Source organism: Pelobates fuscus, chromosome 3 (assembly GCF_036172605.1).
Source record: "Pelobates fuscus isolate aPelFus1 chromosome 3, aPelFus1.pri, whole genome shotgun sequence".
Taxonomy (NCBI): Eukaryota; Metazoa; Chordata; class Amphibia; order Anura; family Pelobatidae; genus Pelobates; species Pelobates fuscus.
In genome coordinates, this window is record NC_086319.1 from 48,191,316 (window position 1) to 48,208,352 (window position 17,037).

Below are 17,037 nucleotides of genomic sequence, written 5' to 3' on the forward strand. Positions count from 1 at the left end.
TGGCGAATTTCATAAATTTTACAAAAACTCAGTCAAAAGCAGGTACTTTTCACCTGATTAAAAATAAAACAGTTTTATTGAAAACCGTAATTTAAACTGTCAAAGGCAATTTCATCGCTTAAATGTTCTGTCTTTAACAAAGAGATTATCTCACCTGGTTTCCGCTAGCTGTCCAGATTATATATGTTATTAAGATTATAAGAGTAGTAAAAAGTAGAGTTATCTCAATAGATTCACCTGACAATAAAGACTCAAAACTTATGTAAAATGAACAAAGAATTTCCTTTTGCTTTACCTCTGGTCATAATCCATTCTATATACCCTCAATATCATAGTTCTTTATACTGGTCCTTCACCCTTTCAAAGGTTTATTCTGATAAAAATAATCTTTCACTCATATCCAAATTCATTATTTATGCCATGGAATGATCTGCGCATTTTTTTTATATATACTACCTTCAGACTCATTTTCAATAGTAAACTACACCACCAGTAGGCCTTGGAGATCTAAAACTTGGCATATGGTGGCATCAATAAGGTATGGCAATGACTGCCTGGAGATTTAGGTTTGTGTTTTATTGTTGCTCTTTATGTTTGAAGTATGGTTAATGATGGATGTAGGCATGGGCACGGTAGATATGGTTGGAAAGAATGTGCCTCCATTGGGAAGGTTACATGGTTAGAGATCAAAGGTGATGAGGTAGAAAAAGGACATTGCTTTTTACGTCAACATGGGTCAAAGTGAAATTGTGTGTTGCTGGGTAAGACTTAGGGACATATAGATGAAATAAGTATGGTTTAAAATGGAACTGGCATGCCGACTTTATAAAGGAGGTAGGGACATGGTGATAACGGTTTGGGAGCCAGGAATTCTTAATGGCCAGATAGGGGAATAAGAGACAAAATTGTCTTGGTAGACAGAAATAGGTAGAAATAAGTTGCATGACTTCATAGAGGACATGGACACAATGACCAAAGAGTTAAGGAGAAGTACATGATTGATTGAGTAAGACAGGTGACTGTATGACAACATTTAGCTGAAGAATGACATCAGTGCTTCTTCATCTCCTCTGGATGTTTACAGAACTGGATGAAGATTAGAACCTGGAGAAAAACTGCAGTAAACCAACATTAAAAATAAATTGTTTAGTTTATTGTTTTTAGAAAATACACAATTGAAAAGAAAAAAATAAAATAACTTGTGCAAATCCTTTTTTCATATGATGCAAATTTTTCTTTTTTTAAATGTATATTACATTAATAGCAAGTAACAGACTTCACAATCCACAGCTATGGTACACCACCCAAATAACAGGGAGAACTAAACACATTTCAGCTTCCTTTCTTCCACAATGTTCAGCAAAAGGGCAACATTTATAACCATGATTAACAGGAAGTTAAGATGGGAGTGCCCAGTTCCATTATAGATGTGCAGATGTCTACATTGAATTTAATTTTTTTAGACCACACAAAACATTTGCTATATAGAGGGGGATATGAAAACACTAGAAATGTTGGAATCTAAAAGTACCCCTTTCACATATGGGACATTTTTCTCCCTCTTAATTCAATGTGTTAAATGAAAAACATAAAATAAATAAATATGCTGGATTGCTCTTTAATGAAATTTACTATCCCTTTATTTATGGCTGGAACACTGTATTTATTTAAATTGCTTCTTACGTACAGTTTCTAATTTCTGGTCATGCTCCCAGAATGAATTTGAGCAGCTGTTCTGAAATTAATTCATCAACAACAATTAAGAAGAGATTAGTTATCTTACAGAAAAACATCCTGTAGTTTTGTATGGTTAAACAGCTAGGGTGGCCAGCTTCCATTATTAAAAAAAAAATAAAAAAAATAAAAAATAAAATAAATTGCAGACTTTTGTTAGTTTTTGGAACCTTTAAAACCACCTCTCATAGCGATTATGTCAAACAGCATGATATAGACATTCTTTGTGATTTCTACCCAAAATGCTATAGAAAGATCACAGGCACTTACATCTTGAATAATAATAAAAAAAAAAAAAATCACAATGTTGTCAGAATATCAAGCTATCACATATAACCATGCTACAACTACACAAAAAAAACTGTCAGAGGGGAGTAAAATTTGGGAATGGCTATTAAAATCAGTATGTCTTTTGTACAAGAAAGGCAGCTATTAACGATGAAGGTTTTAACAAGAACATTGTGTATGTATTTAATTAGAAGAAGTGTTCATCCTTTATTTTAATGGCATTACACGATTCATTGTATGAAACAGACTGTTCGAAAAAAGTAATGGATAAAGAACATTCTATTAAAATTAAAATACCTACTTTCAGTGTGATCGGTCTTATTTATTATGTGTCAAACTACACTGTTGGTCGTGCGTGGAGGAAGGGACCTTGAGTCGGTTGTCTCACGGAACCCAACACTACAGAATGACAGTCAATGAGATTCTATATCTTGTGCAACACTTATTAGTCCTTTCACTTGTGCTATGTAAAGCCCTTCAACTATGCACCAAACGAGCAGTGAGTCCTATAATAAGCTAGTGGCATAGAATACATAAAGGCAGGAGCTTGACATGACAGGAGACCGGGTGGTTCACAAACTTTGCATTACAGATAGAAAGAATGTACAGTCATTGAGCCATGGCAAATGATTCTGATGAATGTAAACAACAAGTGTGGATTACTAAAGTTTGTAAGATCATGTGTTTTAACGTTATCATCTGCCTGTGTTTTAATGTTATCTCCTGAGTAATCTTAAAGGAATATTTCATGCACCAAAATAGAAAAATAGAAACATTTTAAACTAAACATTCAAACACCTGTTAAAAAGTAAAAAACATTAGATGAGAATTACAGATTTAAGATTTGGGGCACAAGACCTTTCAGGCAATTAAAAGAGCAGGAGGCAAGACATTCTAAATTAAACACACTGTGCAATAAGAAAAGCTAAGATCTTTAGATCAATGCTGTAAAAGTCACAGCCAGGAGAGGTGTGGCTAGGGCAGCATAAACAAAGTAATTTAACTCCTAAATTGCAGAGTACTGTGCTTTGAGACTGCATAGACATGAACTATAAACCAAAACCAGTTATGCAAAAGTTGTTCTGGTGCTTAAAGTATCGCTGACATTTGTCAGTATAGTGACAGCATCACTACAATAAACAGCATCTTTGGGAAGCAAGCAAAGAGCATATCTTTACTTTGAAACCATAAGCCCAAAACCCAGACAAAGGTTAGTAGTGCTGTACTCGAGAGATGGATTTAATAGCCTATGAAATTCACCATTGTAAGTCTATGTGCAAATGAAAAAAATAAGATGTAGTGCAAGTTACAAAAGAAATTGGTGAAGAAACAATCAAATGAAAAGACTCCAAGATGCTCCACACTAAAAAGTTCAGTTGTTTTCTTTTGTAACTGGTAAGTCATAATGTGTAAGTAAGTGAAATTGGTCAAAATGTAACATTTTAAAAACGGATATTGACATCTCTGTACTTTGACCCTATGACTTCTCAATTCTGATATGTATAAAAAAAAAATAGTAAAAAAATGATATAGCTTGGTCACACCAACACAGAATCTCTGAAGAGCTTGGCTGTCTGTAACTTTGTGCAATTTAATGTAATATAAGTGACATTCTCACTAAGGCACCATTTCTTTATGTAGTTAGTTGTCCTATCAATTGATTGTAAGATGAATGTTAGAATCATGGATTAGGCCTGATTTTAAGACAATACTGTTTTCTGACTTCAGCAGCAGTGGCGGAAAAAATAAATAAAAATAGATTAGGACATTTGGATTGTGATCGTTTTGAAAACAGTGGTGTGATACCAGCCAGAAATCAGAAAACCTTGCTGAAGGGTTACGATCACATGTTGTAACGAAGACATTACAGGTTTCACCTAAATCACAATTCCATTATCAATGTATCTTTCAGTAAATAAACTAGAATACCATTATCATAGACTCTAGCGAAAAAAAGGGCAGACTACATTCCATAATAGCTAAACCAACCCTTTCCCAGTCAATTTTTTTTTAGAAAAAAAACTATGAAGCAGATAAATTGAATAAAGCTTTAGAGGTGGTAAAAGAGAAGGAAAGAACAGAGCTTTTAAAATACAAAGCTAAGAAAGTAGACCCCCCAAAACTCCCTATTATCCTAGATTTTAATAATAAGAATAAAATTAAAAAAAAAAAAAATCATAAACAAACACTGGCACATTCTGAAACAAGATGATCTTTTAAAAGATCAAGTTCCAGACAAACCTAATGTTATATTTAGAGGAGCCCCCAATTTTAGATCAATCCTAACCAAAAACTACACTAAACAAAACGCACACCGAAAAGAACATTTTTTATCCAGGCCTTCTACTACCACCAAAACCTCCTACCCCATTAAAGATTTTATTGGATGTAACACCAAAGGTGTAATATATCTCTTGGAATGCCCATGTGGATTACAGTACGTGGGCATGACCAAAAGATGCCTTAAAGTAAGATTGGCAGAACATTGCCGTAATATCAAGAAAGGCTATGATAATCATTCAGTTTCCAAACACTTCATAAGTCATAATAAAGATCTGACACTTTTAAAAGTTATCGGTATTGAACAGGTTACCCTCCCTTGGAGAGGTGGAGACATCACTAACAGTTTAGGAAAAAGGGAAATGTATTGGGTTTTCCAACTGAAAACTCTCGCCCCAGAAGGACTTAAAGGACCACTCTAGGCACCCAGACCACTTCAGCTTAATGAAGTGGTCTGGGTGCCAGGTCCAGCTAGCTTTTACCCTTTTTTTTATAAACATAGCAGTTTCAGAGAAACTGCTATGTTTATTCTGAGGGTTAAGCCAGCCTCCAGAGCCTCTAGTGGCTGTCTCACTGACAGCCGCTAGAGGCGCTTGCGTGCTTCTCACTGTGAAAATCACAGTGAGAGCACGCAAGCGTCCATAGGAAAGCATTATGAATGCTTTCCTATGCGACCGGCTGAATGCGAGCGCGGCTCCTGCCGCGAATGCGCATTCAGCCGATGACGTCGCGAGGAAGAAGAGGAGGAGGAGTAGAGCTCCCCGCCCGGCGCTGGAGAAAGAGGTAAGTTTAACCCCTTCCTCCCCCCAGAGCCCGGCGGGAGTGGGTCCCTGAGGGTGGGGGCACCCTCAGGGCACTCTAGTGCCAGGAAAACGAGTATGTTTTCCTGGCACTAGAGTGGTCCTTTAATGGTGAATTCGATCTTTTTAATTTTTTATAATTATTTGCACTTTTTAACAATCCATCATTCTTTTAATTATTTACATATTGTTGTTTTATATTTCCCTCCTTTTTCCTTATATCCCATTTACATACATCACATTTTTTAACAATTCATCACTCTTTTTATAAATATAATTATCTATATATCTGTTGTTTTATATTTCCTACCCCTTTTCCCTTATACTTTATATATATCCCATATACCAATTTCTTCCCCCTTTTTTTTTTCTTCAAGCCTCTATTATCAGATGCTCTGCTTACTGACTTATTTTCTAGCTCTATATATCTATCACACCCTTCTTTACATATTTCATCATTTACCTTCACATTTCCTATATTGTTATGTGTATTTTTAGCTATTTACATATTTATGTCCCAATTTGTCAGTGATTTTTGTTGTTTTCGGCGATATGGGGGCGTGCCCTTTTAGGCACTACATCTCCCAAGATGCCCTGCGCCAAAACACATGACCACGCGTGATCGCGATCACGTGTCATGCACGCCCACCGGCCGTCATTGGACGGAGGCGTGCCCTCTGAGGCTGGTCTCCGTAAAGACATCCCATCTCTCCACCACGTGACCGCTAGTGATCGCGGTCACGTGCTCTTCACTCTGTCTCCCCCTTCCGGTCTCCCGGAACGTCCACACATATACTACATTTCCCAATAAGCATTGGGATGTACCATGTGATCGCGGAAGCTCGCGATCACATGACTATCTTCTCTACCTCCATACATCAATAATAATACTCATTTTTAAATTATTTACTAAGTTTTTAGACACCTCTTCTATGATTAAAATATGTTCTTATTATACTTATGTTTTGTATGATTTAATATATCCGTGTATTATTCTCACTGTATTGATGACGTCATTTTGGCGCCAAACATTTGAAAAAACCATGTATCCCCTAAGTTTATATAAGCTTCTTTGTACCAGGTTAAATTTTATTATTGCCAGTTGATAAAGCCCTGTGTGGCGAAACGCGTTTTGGCTATTTTTAAATATATATGTTGTTACTGTATTATTAAAGGAATATTGGCTTTTTTACCATTTATCTGCCATATAGCTTTTATTCTATTTTATTATTTTATATTCTTTTAACCTGGTCATTCGTCACTTTGAAGCAGACAACCGTCCAAAGAATCCTAGGTGGGGACTATACCACCTATGCCATCATATTGAGCAGTATTTTCCTGCTCATTTAAATGTAAGTACGCCCTCTACTTTTTAGACTCATTTTTAAGAATACAGTGAGCACTATATTTGGTTTCTATTTTCTCTTTCATATTGAGGAATTGTCTACACCTATATCCCGACAGTGGGGGGCCAACGCCACTGAATGCTAAATCACACTTGAGCAAGTACATGCTCTTGAATAGGTGAGTGTAACACCTCATTAATATACACGTGATTCCATCTACTCAAACACAGTTTGCACTATTGGAGTCTTTCTGTTTTTTATTCACATGGCCGCCATTGAGTCAAGAATCCTTAAGCCATAGAAGATCCAGCCTCTCATTGATTACACCATCAAGTCGCCATTAGCCTATTGGAACTCACAAGAATCTCACTACATACTGGGACTATTATATACTTTTATTTTTATTTTTACTCTCTGTTTGTTCTCCTTATCACATGTAAGACAATTACATATATTTTTATCTATCTATTGTAATATTTTCTGTACAGCGCGACCTATTACTGTTTCTTTCCCAGTCAATCACTGCAAAATTTGGACACCTTTAGACAAATGCAGAAGTGAATCTTCCACATTATCTTAGCGACTCTTGAGGAGCCAGGGATTGGGTATTAGGGAGAAACCATACTCCAAAGTGGTAAGAGAGAAATCAGGGATATTAGTGGCACCTAACAAGTCAGAAAATCATAACCACTACAATAAAAATGAGCAGTAGTAATTATGGCACTAGAGTTACAGAGATACAACATTGTTACTGAAGAATGCAACAAGAAATATATATATATAAAAAGTTTTACATTTTCTTTCTTTTAATTTATAGCTTATCAACTAACACAAACTGGTACTGAAATGAAAAAAAGTGTTGTACAATATGAGAGAAACATGTTTGAAGCCATACATTTGCAGAGTTCAATTAGATTTCAAATGGAATATATATCACGAATGCAGTTTAAAATATATAAAGAGCATTTGTTAATTATAAGTTTTTTATTTTAAATAAGTAATTAAGTAATTTATGAACATTTACTTACCTAGATCAAAATCGTACATACAATATGTCATTAAAATGTCATGAAGTAAAATTAATCCCGGATTATTCTGGCCTTCATAAAACTTGTTTGTTCGATCTGTGCGGTTGACATCTTTTTCTAATATGATGGATAAAGGAAATGACATTCAATATTTGAGCAAAACCAGCTAATTTTCACCAGAACCCATATCTACCAAATGCAGAATCCCAGCATAAGGACATTGAGTAAGCTTTGAAGAGCTTAGTATGACAGCTACATTCTGTGAATGCCAGCGAGGAATAAATTACATGACACTCCAGATTATTTAAAAGGGCAATTCTGCTGAAAACTGGTTTTCATTTTACTTTCAAAAAATATATTTTTATATAAAAGGAATTATGATCAAGCGCAACTGAAATGGATTCAGCTTCCTAAACTTTGAACGTGTGCTGGGTTTCAGGATAAAATAAAAACATGCAAAAACAAAGAAAGAGAATATAACACTTAGAAACAATATATGTTCGCTTGGTAATATGAGAAGATGCACTTCATTTTATTTCTGGTGTACATTTATAAAAAATTTTTTTTAAAAGCAGCGATTCATTCAGCACATTTTAGTTTTTTTTTTACAAAGCACCCTAAGAGTTAAAGAACCACTATAATGCCAGGAAAACAAACTTGTTTTCTTGGCTCTATAGGGTCTTTAGGTCCCCCCCACCCTCAGGGTCCGAATCCTGCTGGGCTCTAGAGGGAGGAAGGGGTTAAACGCTTACCGTTCTTCAGCGCCTTGGCGCTGGGGACTCTCCTCCTTCTGACGTCATCCGCTGAATGTGCATGCGCGGCAAGAGCCGCGCGCGCATTCAGTCAGTCCATAGGAAAGCATTTCTCAATGCTTTCCTATGGACACTGGCGTCTTCTCACTGTGAAAATCACAGTGAGAAGCGCGGAAGCGCCTTTAGCAGCTGTCAATGAGAGAGCCACTAGAGGCTGGATTAACCCTAATGTAAACATAGCAGTTTCTCTAAAACTGCTATGTTTACAGCAGGCCGGGTTAACCCTAGATGGACCTGGCACCCACACCACCTTATTGAGCTTAAATCTCAAGCTGGAAAGGACCATCAATTTGAATGCACTGCATAAAAAAAAAAAAAAAAGCACACTACAAAAACAAAAAATAAAAAAGCCTCAACTTTGACGTGCATGCTAGACTCTATATGATGTTTCTATTATTATTATTATTATTTTTGAATATATACAAAATACAGAAAAAAGTACAAAGTTTTAAATTTTACAAGGCTACTTAAAAATCACCAATCTTGGCAAACCAATATGGGGATTCAGCTACACCATATGGCCTTATTGTGTTAAGCCCACCACTATGTCACAATAAACCTATATCAGAAGGTCCAACACTCATTTTAACATGGGAGATTAACTTGTCAACTGCAATACTTACCGCTTAAAGGAGCACTATAGGGTCAGGAACACAAACATGTGTTCCTGACCCTATAGTGTTAAAAACCACCATCTAGCCCCCTTGGCCTCATTTGCCTCCCTAAAGGTAGTAAAAATCTTACTTGTATTCAAGTCTGAAGCTGCTGCCTCTGCCTGTGAACTTCCTCTGACATCATCAGAAGTGGTGGCCTGATCCAATCACAATGCTTCCCCATAGGATTTTCTGAGACTGACAAGGAGGCAGATCAGGGGCAGAGCCAGCACAATTCAAACACAGCCCTGGCCAATCAGCATCTCCTCATAGAGATGAATTGAATCAATGAATATCTATGAGGAAAGTTCAGTGTCTGCATGCAGAGGGAGGAGATACTGAATGTTTGGATGCATTTTAGGCAGCCATGACCCAGGAAGGATCTCTAACAGCCATCTAAGGAGTGGCCAGTGAAGTTATCACTAGGCTGTAATGTAAACACTGCATTTTCTCTGAAAAGACAGTGTTTACGGCAAAAAGCCTGAAGGTAATGATTCTACTCAACAGAACAAATTCAATAAGCTGTAGTTGCTCTGGTGACTATAGTGTCCCTTTAAACTGCTTCCAAAGACTACAAGACTACAAATGTGACCACATACAATATATACTGTTATATTCCTGACAGTAGTAACTTGCTAAATTTATCTTTTGGTCAAATATATTAATTACTTCCGGTATTGCAATCAAAGCATTGTTCGATATATTCTCCATACAAAAAAATAAATAAATATATATATATATATATATATGAATTTCTTGATTTTACAAATTGTTGTCACTGTCAAGACATGGTTGTCCACTAAAATATCTGATTAACACCAGATCTAGTGACTCTTTAATATGAACCTCACATACTTTATCATCATGGAGACAAAGCAAATGAGTCATGTAGCCCAGCAATAGTAATTATCAGAGGCGGCTCTCTAATTAGGCGATTTAGGCAGCCGTGCTGATTGTGAGGGTGTCAGAGACTGAGAACCCGACACGGGGGGGCACGGCGGCTTGCCCTTTATGCCGCCGGGTGCGAGGCCCCTCCACTTAGTTTGCCGGAGGGACAGCCAGCCTCCAGTCTGCCGGGAGCAGAGCTGCAGACTGAGGTCAACTCGCGATCTCCGCTAATCAGAGTTGACGCGGGTTACCACGGTAACGCTCCAACTGGAGATTGCCAGATTTACCACGTGGTGTGCAGCTCTGCACCTAGCGGAGCTGCAGACCAAAGCACCGGACCACCAGGGAATAACAACAAAAAAGGTAATTCTCTTCCCACCTCACAGCCTCCACACCCCCCCCCCCCACACACACACACACACACACACACACACGCCCCTTGTCACAGCCACACACACACGCCCCTTGTCACAGCCACACATACACACACACCCACACCCCCCCTTGTCACAGCCACACCCCCACACCTCCCCCTTGTGACAGCCACACACGCCTCCCCCTAGTCGCAGCCACACACCCCCCTTGTCGCAGCCACACCCCCCCCCTTGTCGCAGCCACACACACACCCCCTTGTCGCAGCCTCACACCCCCCCTTGTCACAGCCACACACACCCACCCCCTTGTCACAGCCACACACACCCACCCCCTTGTCACAGCCACACACACACACACCCTTGTCACAGCCACAAACACACACACACACACACCCTTGTCACAGCTACACACACGCCCCCTTGTCACAGCTACACACACGCCCCCTTGTCACAGCTACACACACACCCCCCTTGTCACAGCCACACACACACGCCCCTTGTCACAGCCACACATACACACACACCCACACCCCCCCTTGTCACAGCCACACCCCCACACCTCCCCCTTGTGACAGCCACACACGCCTCCCCCTAGTCGCAGCCACACCCCCCCTTGTCGCAGCCACACACCCCCCCCCTTGTCGCAGCCACACACCCCCCCCTTGTCGCAGCCACACCCCCCCCTTGTCACAGCCTCACACCCCCCCTTGTCACAGCCACACACACCCACCCCCTTGTCTTGTCACAGCCACACACACACACACCCTTGTCACAGCCACACACACACACACACACCCTTGTCACAGCTACACACACGCCCTTGTCACAGCTACACACACGCCCCCTTGTCACAGCCACACACACACCCCCCTTGTCACAGCCACACACACACCCCCCTTGTCACAGCCACACACACACCCCCCCTTGTCACAGCCACACACACACACCCCCTTGTCACAGCCACACACACACACCCCCCCTTGTCACAGCCACACACACACACCCCCCCTTGTCACAGCCACACACACACCCCCCTTGTCACAGCCACACACACACCCCCCTTGTCACAGCCACACACACACACCCCCTTGTCACAGCCACACACACACACCCCCTTGTCACAGCCACACACACACACACCCCCTTGTCACAGCCACACACACACACACCCCCTTGTCACAGCCACACACACACACCCCCTTGTCACAGCCACACACACACACCCCCTTGTCACAGCCACACACACCCCCCTTTCACAGCCACACACACACACCCCTTTCACAGCCACACACACACACCCCTTTCACAGCCACACACACACACCCCTTTCACAGCCACACACACACACCCTTTCACAGCCACACCCCCCCTTTCACAGCCACACCCCCCCTTTCACAGCCACACACCCCCTTTCACAGCCACACACACCCCCTTTCACAGCCACACACACACCCCCTTTCACAGCCACACACACACCCCCTTTCACAGCCACACACACCCCCCCCTTTCACAGCCACACACACACACCCAGTCACAGCCACACACACACCCAGTCACAGCCACACACACACCCAGTCACAGCCACACACACACACCCAGTCACAGCCACACACACACCCAGTCACAGCCACACACACACCCTGTCACAACCATCCTCACCCTGTCTCCCCAGACACTGTCACAGCCACTCCCACACACGGACCCTGTCACAGCCCCCACAAACACCCTATCACCTTCACATACACACTATCACCATCCCCAATCACATACAGCTCCCACACACTGTCACCCCTTCACCCAGCTCCACTCTCATTAACCCCTTTTAATCCAGTCACTCTCACCCCATCCAAACATACCAAACTCACCCACCCTCGCTTTGCCACATTTACCCTTTCATATTAACCCCCAATCCTGCTAGACTCATCCTCTCGCACTGTCACACTCATCCTTTTCACCCTACCACATAAACCCCTCCAATTATGTCCAACTGTGCCACATTCACCCCGCACAAAGGCCACAGGAAGCCCCCATTTACACAACACACCGCAAGCAACTTCCCCACACACATAGGTCCCATATACATGTTCACAAAGACATACATTCACACACAAGGATACTCTCTATCAGACACACACTTTCAGGCACATACCTTGGTAGACCATGTCAGACACCCTCAAATACACACACCTGCACTTATGTATACACGACTGCCAGACTATGTAACCATACCCAGCAATCGTGTATAAACGATTAGCATATTTGCTAATTAAGTTTATTACAAATAATTTTGTTTGCAAATTAAGCCATGATTTCAGTCAGAGAGCTCACAACACAGGGATCCGCGATACTAGCTCTCTATTCAGCGCTGCAAGCCTATCCTTCAATATATCTACAGCACCTTATACAGACACAATGAACCCCTATTTAGTTTCACTTTGGGTATTAGTAGGGACATCGTGTGAGTTTCGCCTAAGGCCTCACAAAGTCTAGACCCGCCACTGGTAATTATAAAAGGCATATTCAGATACCAGGCTTTTTAGAATTGGAAAAAGGAGAAGAAAAAAAGTTAGCGCTCCTTATTCAGAAAACTTTAGGGTGAGAGAAAGTGCCCAAACTTTTAACGGATTTTCAATTAAAGCAGCAAGGCATTTGATAATTAAAAGACTGCAAATATTTGTCCTTTTCATTTACCTATTAAACTCCGGTAGTCTCTCAATCTTGAATTTCGATTCTCTTGTTCTTCGCTGACTGATTTCCACTGAAGTTTCATTCTGAAATATTCGTCTCTGAAAGGATTAATTGAAGAAAATCACTTGGTGATTAAGAAATAGAATGCCACGCTAAAGATATAAAACAGAAGAATATTTCCAATTTATTCCATTCCATTTATTAAGTGCATTAGAACACAGGATTTTCCCTAGATCTGCGTTAATTTATAGAAGATAAAATTCTTTCATCAGTTTACGCTGTTCTTCCTCTGTAGAAACTGAAATAAGACAATAGACCTTGCTGCAAAATGGCACTTTAATTACAAAGCAACAGTGAGGTCTAATAAAAATGTCAGGAGGAACAGATTACTTCCCGTCGTGGTTACACAGAACTGTGTGTTCGTGTGAGAGAGACAGACACAAAGAAAAAAAAAACTAATGGGATTATGGAAGAAACAGACAATTTTATTCAACTTCAAATAACTTTCTTCTTTTTGCAATCTGATTACCCTGTCCAATGCAGAATAAAACTATTTAATGTAATGGGCCGTAAACATAGGAAAGGTCTGTTCGCAATCGGCAATGTATATATTTAAGACGTGCCCCGAATGTATAAAGAGTCTTTTCACTCCTGGAATATGAACGATAAAACTAAACCAAAAAAAAAAGAAAAAGAAAAATACAATACAGTCCAGCATTTTGTGCAAAAATGAAAACAAAATGCAAAAAAAAAAAAAAAAAAAATTAACGATAACTCTGGAATGAAAAGGGTAAAAGATAAATTGAATAGCCAATGCACACATACTTTAATTATATTTCTAATTAAGAAAATAAAAGATTAGACGTTTATGATAAGTGCCTCCTATTGGAGAAGAATGACAAACAATTCTGTGATGATATCAAAAATATAATTATGGGTTCAGTGGTTGATAGGGCTGAATAGAGATGGACAGGGAATTTAAATCACACACTGCTTAGCAATTCTACAAATACTTGGATGCCATCTTTTAGAATGTCATCTTGTTAAATTCGTTAAAAGATTTTATTTGTAAGTGGAGTTGTACATTTCGTATTTTAAAGGTATGCATATATTTTAGTGACATACATTTTGCCAAGAAATTTCTAGAAAATGTATAGCTTAAAAATTATATGTTAAGCACACAAAAAAAAAACACACCACATTATAATGTAGTGGTTATAGTGCTGGAAGGCAACAGATGTAGAGCCATTACTTTTTGTCAACATTAATTTAATTTGCTTGATAGAAACCTGACAACGTTTCAGCACTGTTGAATCCTCTTATGAATCAGTGCTTATTCATTGGTTGCCAAATATTTTGGAAAGATAAAATAAAATTTCTGCATTAATGGAACTGCAGCTGATGGAGTGCTTGGTTCAGAAGGAAATTGAGATTTTTTTTTCTCAAATTGCTTGAAAAAAGTTTCACAAAAACTAGAGATAATTCACTCTTTGTACCATCACCAATGCCATATGGTTTAGGGTTATTGCGCTTGAAATGTTCCTTATATAGGATGGCTTCCTCCTCCCTAAGATGGCTACTAGAAATCGCTAGTGAGACTGCACATGAAGCACATCAAACTTCCAAACACAGAGATGCATTATGAGAGGCATAGGATGCTGTCAGATCATTTGGAGTAACAAGGCTGCATATACACAGATGCCTGTGGATATTTCATTTACAAGGTAAAGAACTATAAGGTTCTAAATATCTTCATGGGTGGAATGTCATTTCCCACAAAGTGACAGATATACATGGCATGTTAGGAGTGCAGTTTATTTCAAGATTGTTTATAAAAAAAAAAAAAAAATTAAAAAAAATTATTTTTTTTTTAAAACAACTCTTTATGGCGGTGATAGTCTGAAAGCAGTGGACTAAACCACTCCTAACACGCTCAGCCTATCACTGTTGCCAGGTAGGAAAGAACAGATATTGGCAACACTGAAAGTCTAAATTTTCATATTACTAATGTTGCTGGAGCAGGGGCAGGCTCTGTGTACTGACAATAAGTCCATGTTTTGGCAAACAGCTCCAAAATGGTCTGACAAAAAATGTGTTAAGGAGCCCTCAGACTATTATCAGTATAACCATTACACTTGGCTATCGCGGTAATGATACTTAGAGAGTCCCTCCAAAGACCTATCGAATCTTGATGCACAAATAGCTCTACTGAAAATATATCAGATGTGATCTATTGCTCATTTGGAGATATCCCTAAATCAACCTGCACACATTTGCTTGAGTGATGCCGGTGTACGCTGCCAAGTACTTCAAGAGTGAACAAATGAAAAGATAGTCTTTAAACCTTACTTCAACAATAGATTGTTTCAAAGAAGCTTTATTTGTGTCGTCAGAACAATTACACCTGTATGGTAAAGATGTAACGTAATAGACACGCAGGTCTGGTGTAAAAACAAACAGTGTTACAGAGCTTAAGATAATCAAGTGACATTGCTATGAATTCTAATATAAAGCTGTCGGTAGTACTGGATCGGGTGTATATTTCCGATCTGATCGAGCAGATAAGTAATGTTGTGATGTGTGCAAGGTGTGCATCGTATAAAGTGGACACGCAGGTCCGAGCAGTAGTATCGAAATGTACAGGTAATTTAGTATTATATAAAACACCACATCTGTTCATATTACATTGTGTGTCTAAGGTGTATGCCACTAATTATGAGTAAGACTAAGACCCAGCAGAGTCTCGGCTCCAGTGGGCGTTTATATTATACGCATACAATGAGGTGTCATTTAGGTGGTATTGCCAATTAGGTAGAGGGTGGACAGCATTTGCGGCTTTCATGTTTGGGTGTGCTGAGTATCTGTTAGTCACCGCGGACGTGAACAAGAGTTATCTATGTAGAGGGCAAGTATCCAGGTTCGGTGAGAGCCTAGAAAAGAGCAGTCAATAGAGGTAAGGGAGGGGCGAAAGAGAGCGAGAGCGAAACAGCGAGCGAAAGAGAGAGTGAGCGCGAAAGAGCGAGCGAGCGCGAAAGAGCGAGCGAGCGCGAAAGAGCGAGCGCAAAAGACCGAGCGCGAGAGAGCGAGCACGAAAGAGAGAGCGAGCGCGAAAGAGAGAGCGAGCGCGAAAGAGAGAGCGAGCGCGAAAGAGAGAGCGAGCGCGAAAGAGAGAGCGAGCGCGAAAGAGCGAGCGCGAGAGAGCGAGCGCGAGAGAGCGAGCGCGAGAGAGCGAGCGCGAGAGAGAGCGCGAGCGCGAAAGAGAGCGCGAGCGCGAAAGAGAGCGCGAGCGCGAAAGAGAGCGCGAGCGCGAAAGAGAGAGCGAGCGCGAAAGAGAGCGCGAGCGCGAAAGAGAGCGAGCGCGAAAGTGAGCGAGAAAGCGAGCGCGAAAGAGAGCGCGAGCGCGAAAGAGAGCGCGAGCGCGAAAGAGAGCGCGAGCGCGAAAGAGAGCGCGAGCGCGAAAGAGAGAGCGAGCGCGAAAGAGAGAGCGAGCGCGAAAGAGAGAGCGAGCGCGAAAGAGAGAGCAAGCGCGAAAGAGAGAGCAAGCGCGAAAGAGAGAGCAAGCGCGAAAGAGAGAGCAAGCGCGAAAGAGAGAGCGAGCGCAAAAGAGAGAGCGAGCGCGAAAGAGAGAGCGAGCGCGAAAGAGAGCGAGCGCGAAAGAGAGCGAGCGCGAAAGAGAGCGAGAAAGCGAGCGCGAAAGAGAGCGAGAAAGCGAGCGCGAAAGAGAGCGAGAAAGCGAGCGCGAAAGCGAGCGAGCGCGAAAGCGAGCGAGCGCGAAAGCGAGCGAGCGCGAAAGCGAGCGCGAAAGAGAGCTAGCGCGAAAGAGAGAGCGCGAAAGAGAGAGAGCGCGAAAGAGACAAAGAGAGAAAGCGAAAAAGAAAGGGGGAGAGGTCAGGAATAAGCAAAGCTGCCTATAGTGCACAATTTCTTCAACTTTTGGTGTGGGGTTTAGTAGTGGCTAAGCGTCTGGGGCGCGCCGTGTAGGGCGATTACCTAAATGTAGGGGTGCGTGGCCTCCCCACGCCCACTCTGCCACATATGCTAGCCATGGCTGCCACCTCTCCACATGTTTCTCCTCTGTACCGAGCAGCGAGGCCTGCGTCGACTCCGCCCTGTATATCTCCTCCACCTGGTCCAGCCATTGCCCCA

The 17,037-nt window shown here is 41.1% G+C and overlaps 2 protein-coding genes across 2 annotated transcripts in view; one reads left to right on the plus strand and one right to left on the minus strand.

The window, feature by feature from the left end:
- Nucleotides 1–17,037, minus strand: part of TBC1D15 (TBC1 domain family member 15) — a 96,453-nt gene that overhangs the window by 14,783 nt on the left and 64,633 nt on the right. Inside the window, exons 10-11 of the mRNA XM_063447005.1 lie at nt 12,895–12,989; nt 7,477–7,593 (exon numbers count right to left, since the gene is read on the minus strand). Of these exons, the coding sequence (XP_063303075.1) occupies nt 7,477–7,593; nt 12,895–12,989 (212 nt within the window). The remainder of the gene's footprint in view (nt 1–7,476; nt 7,594–12,894; nt 12,990–17,037) is intronic.
- Nucleotides 15,909–16,704, plus strand: LOC134603676 (octapeptide-repeat protein T2-like; the record flags this gene model as incomplete). Its single annotated transcript, XM_063449859.1, is given in 2 exon segments — nt 15,909–16,247; nt 16,249–16,704. Coding segments are annotated over 2 exon segments (795 nt in total), but the record flags the coding sequence as incomplete, so codon positions are not given.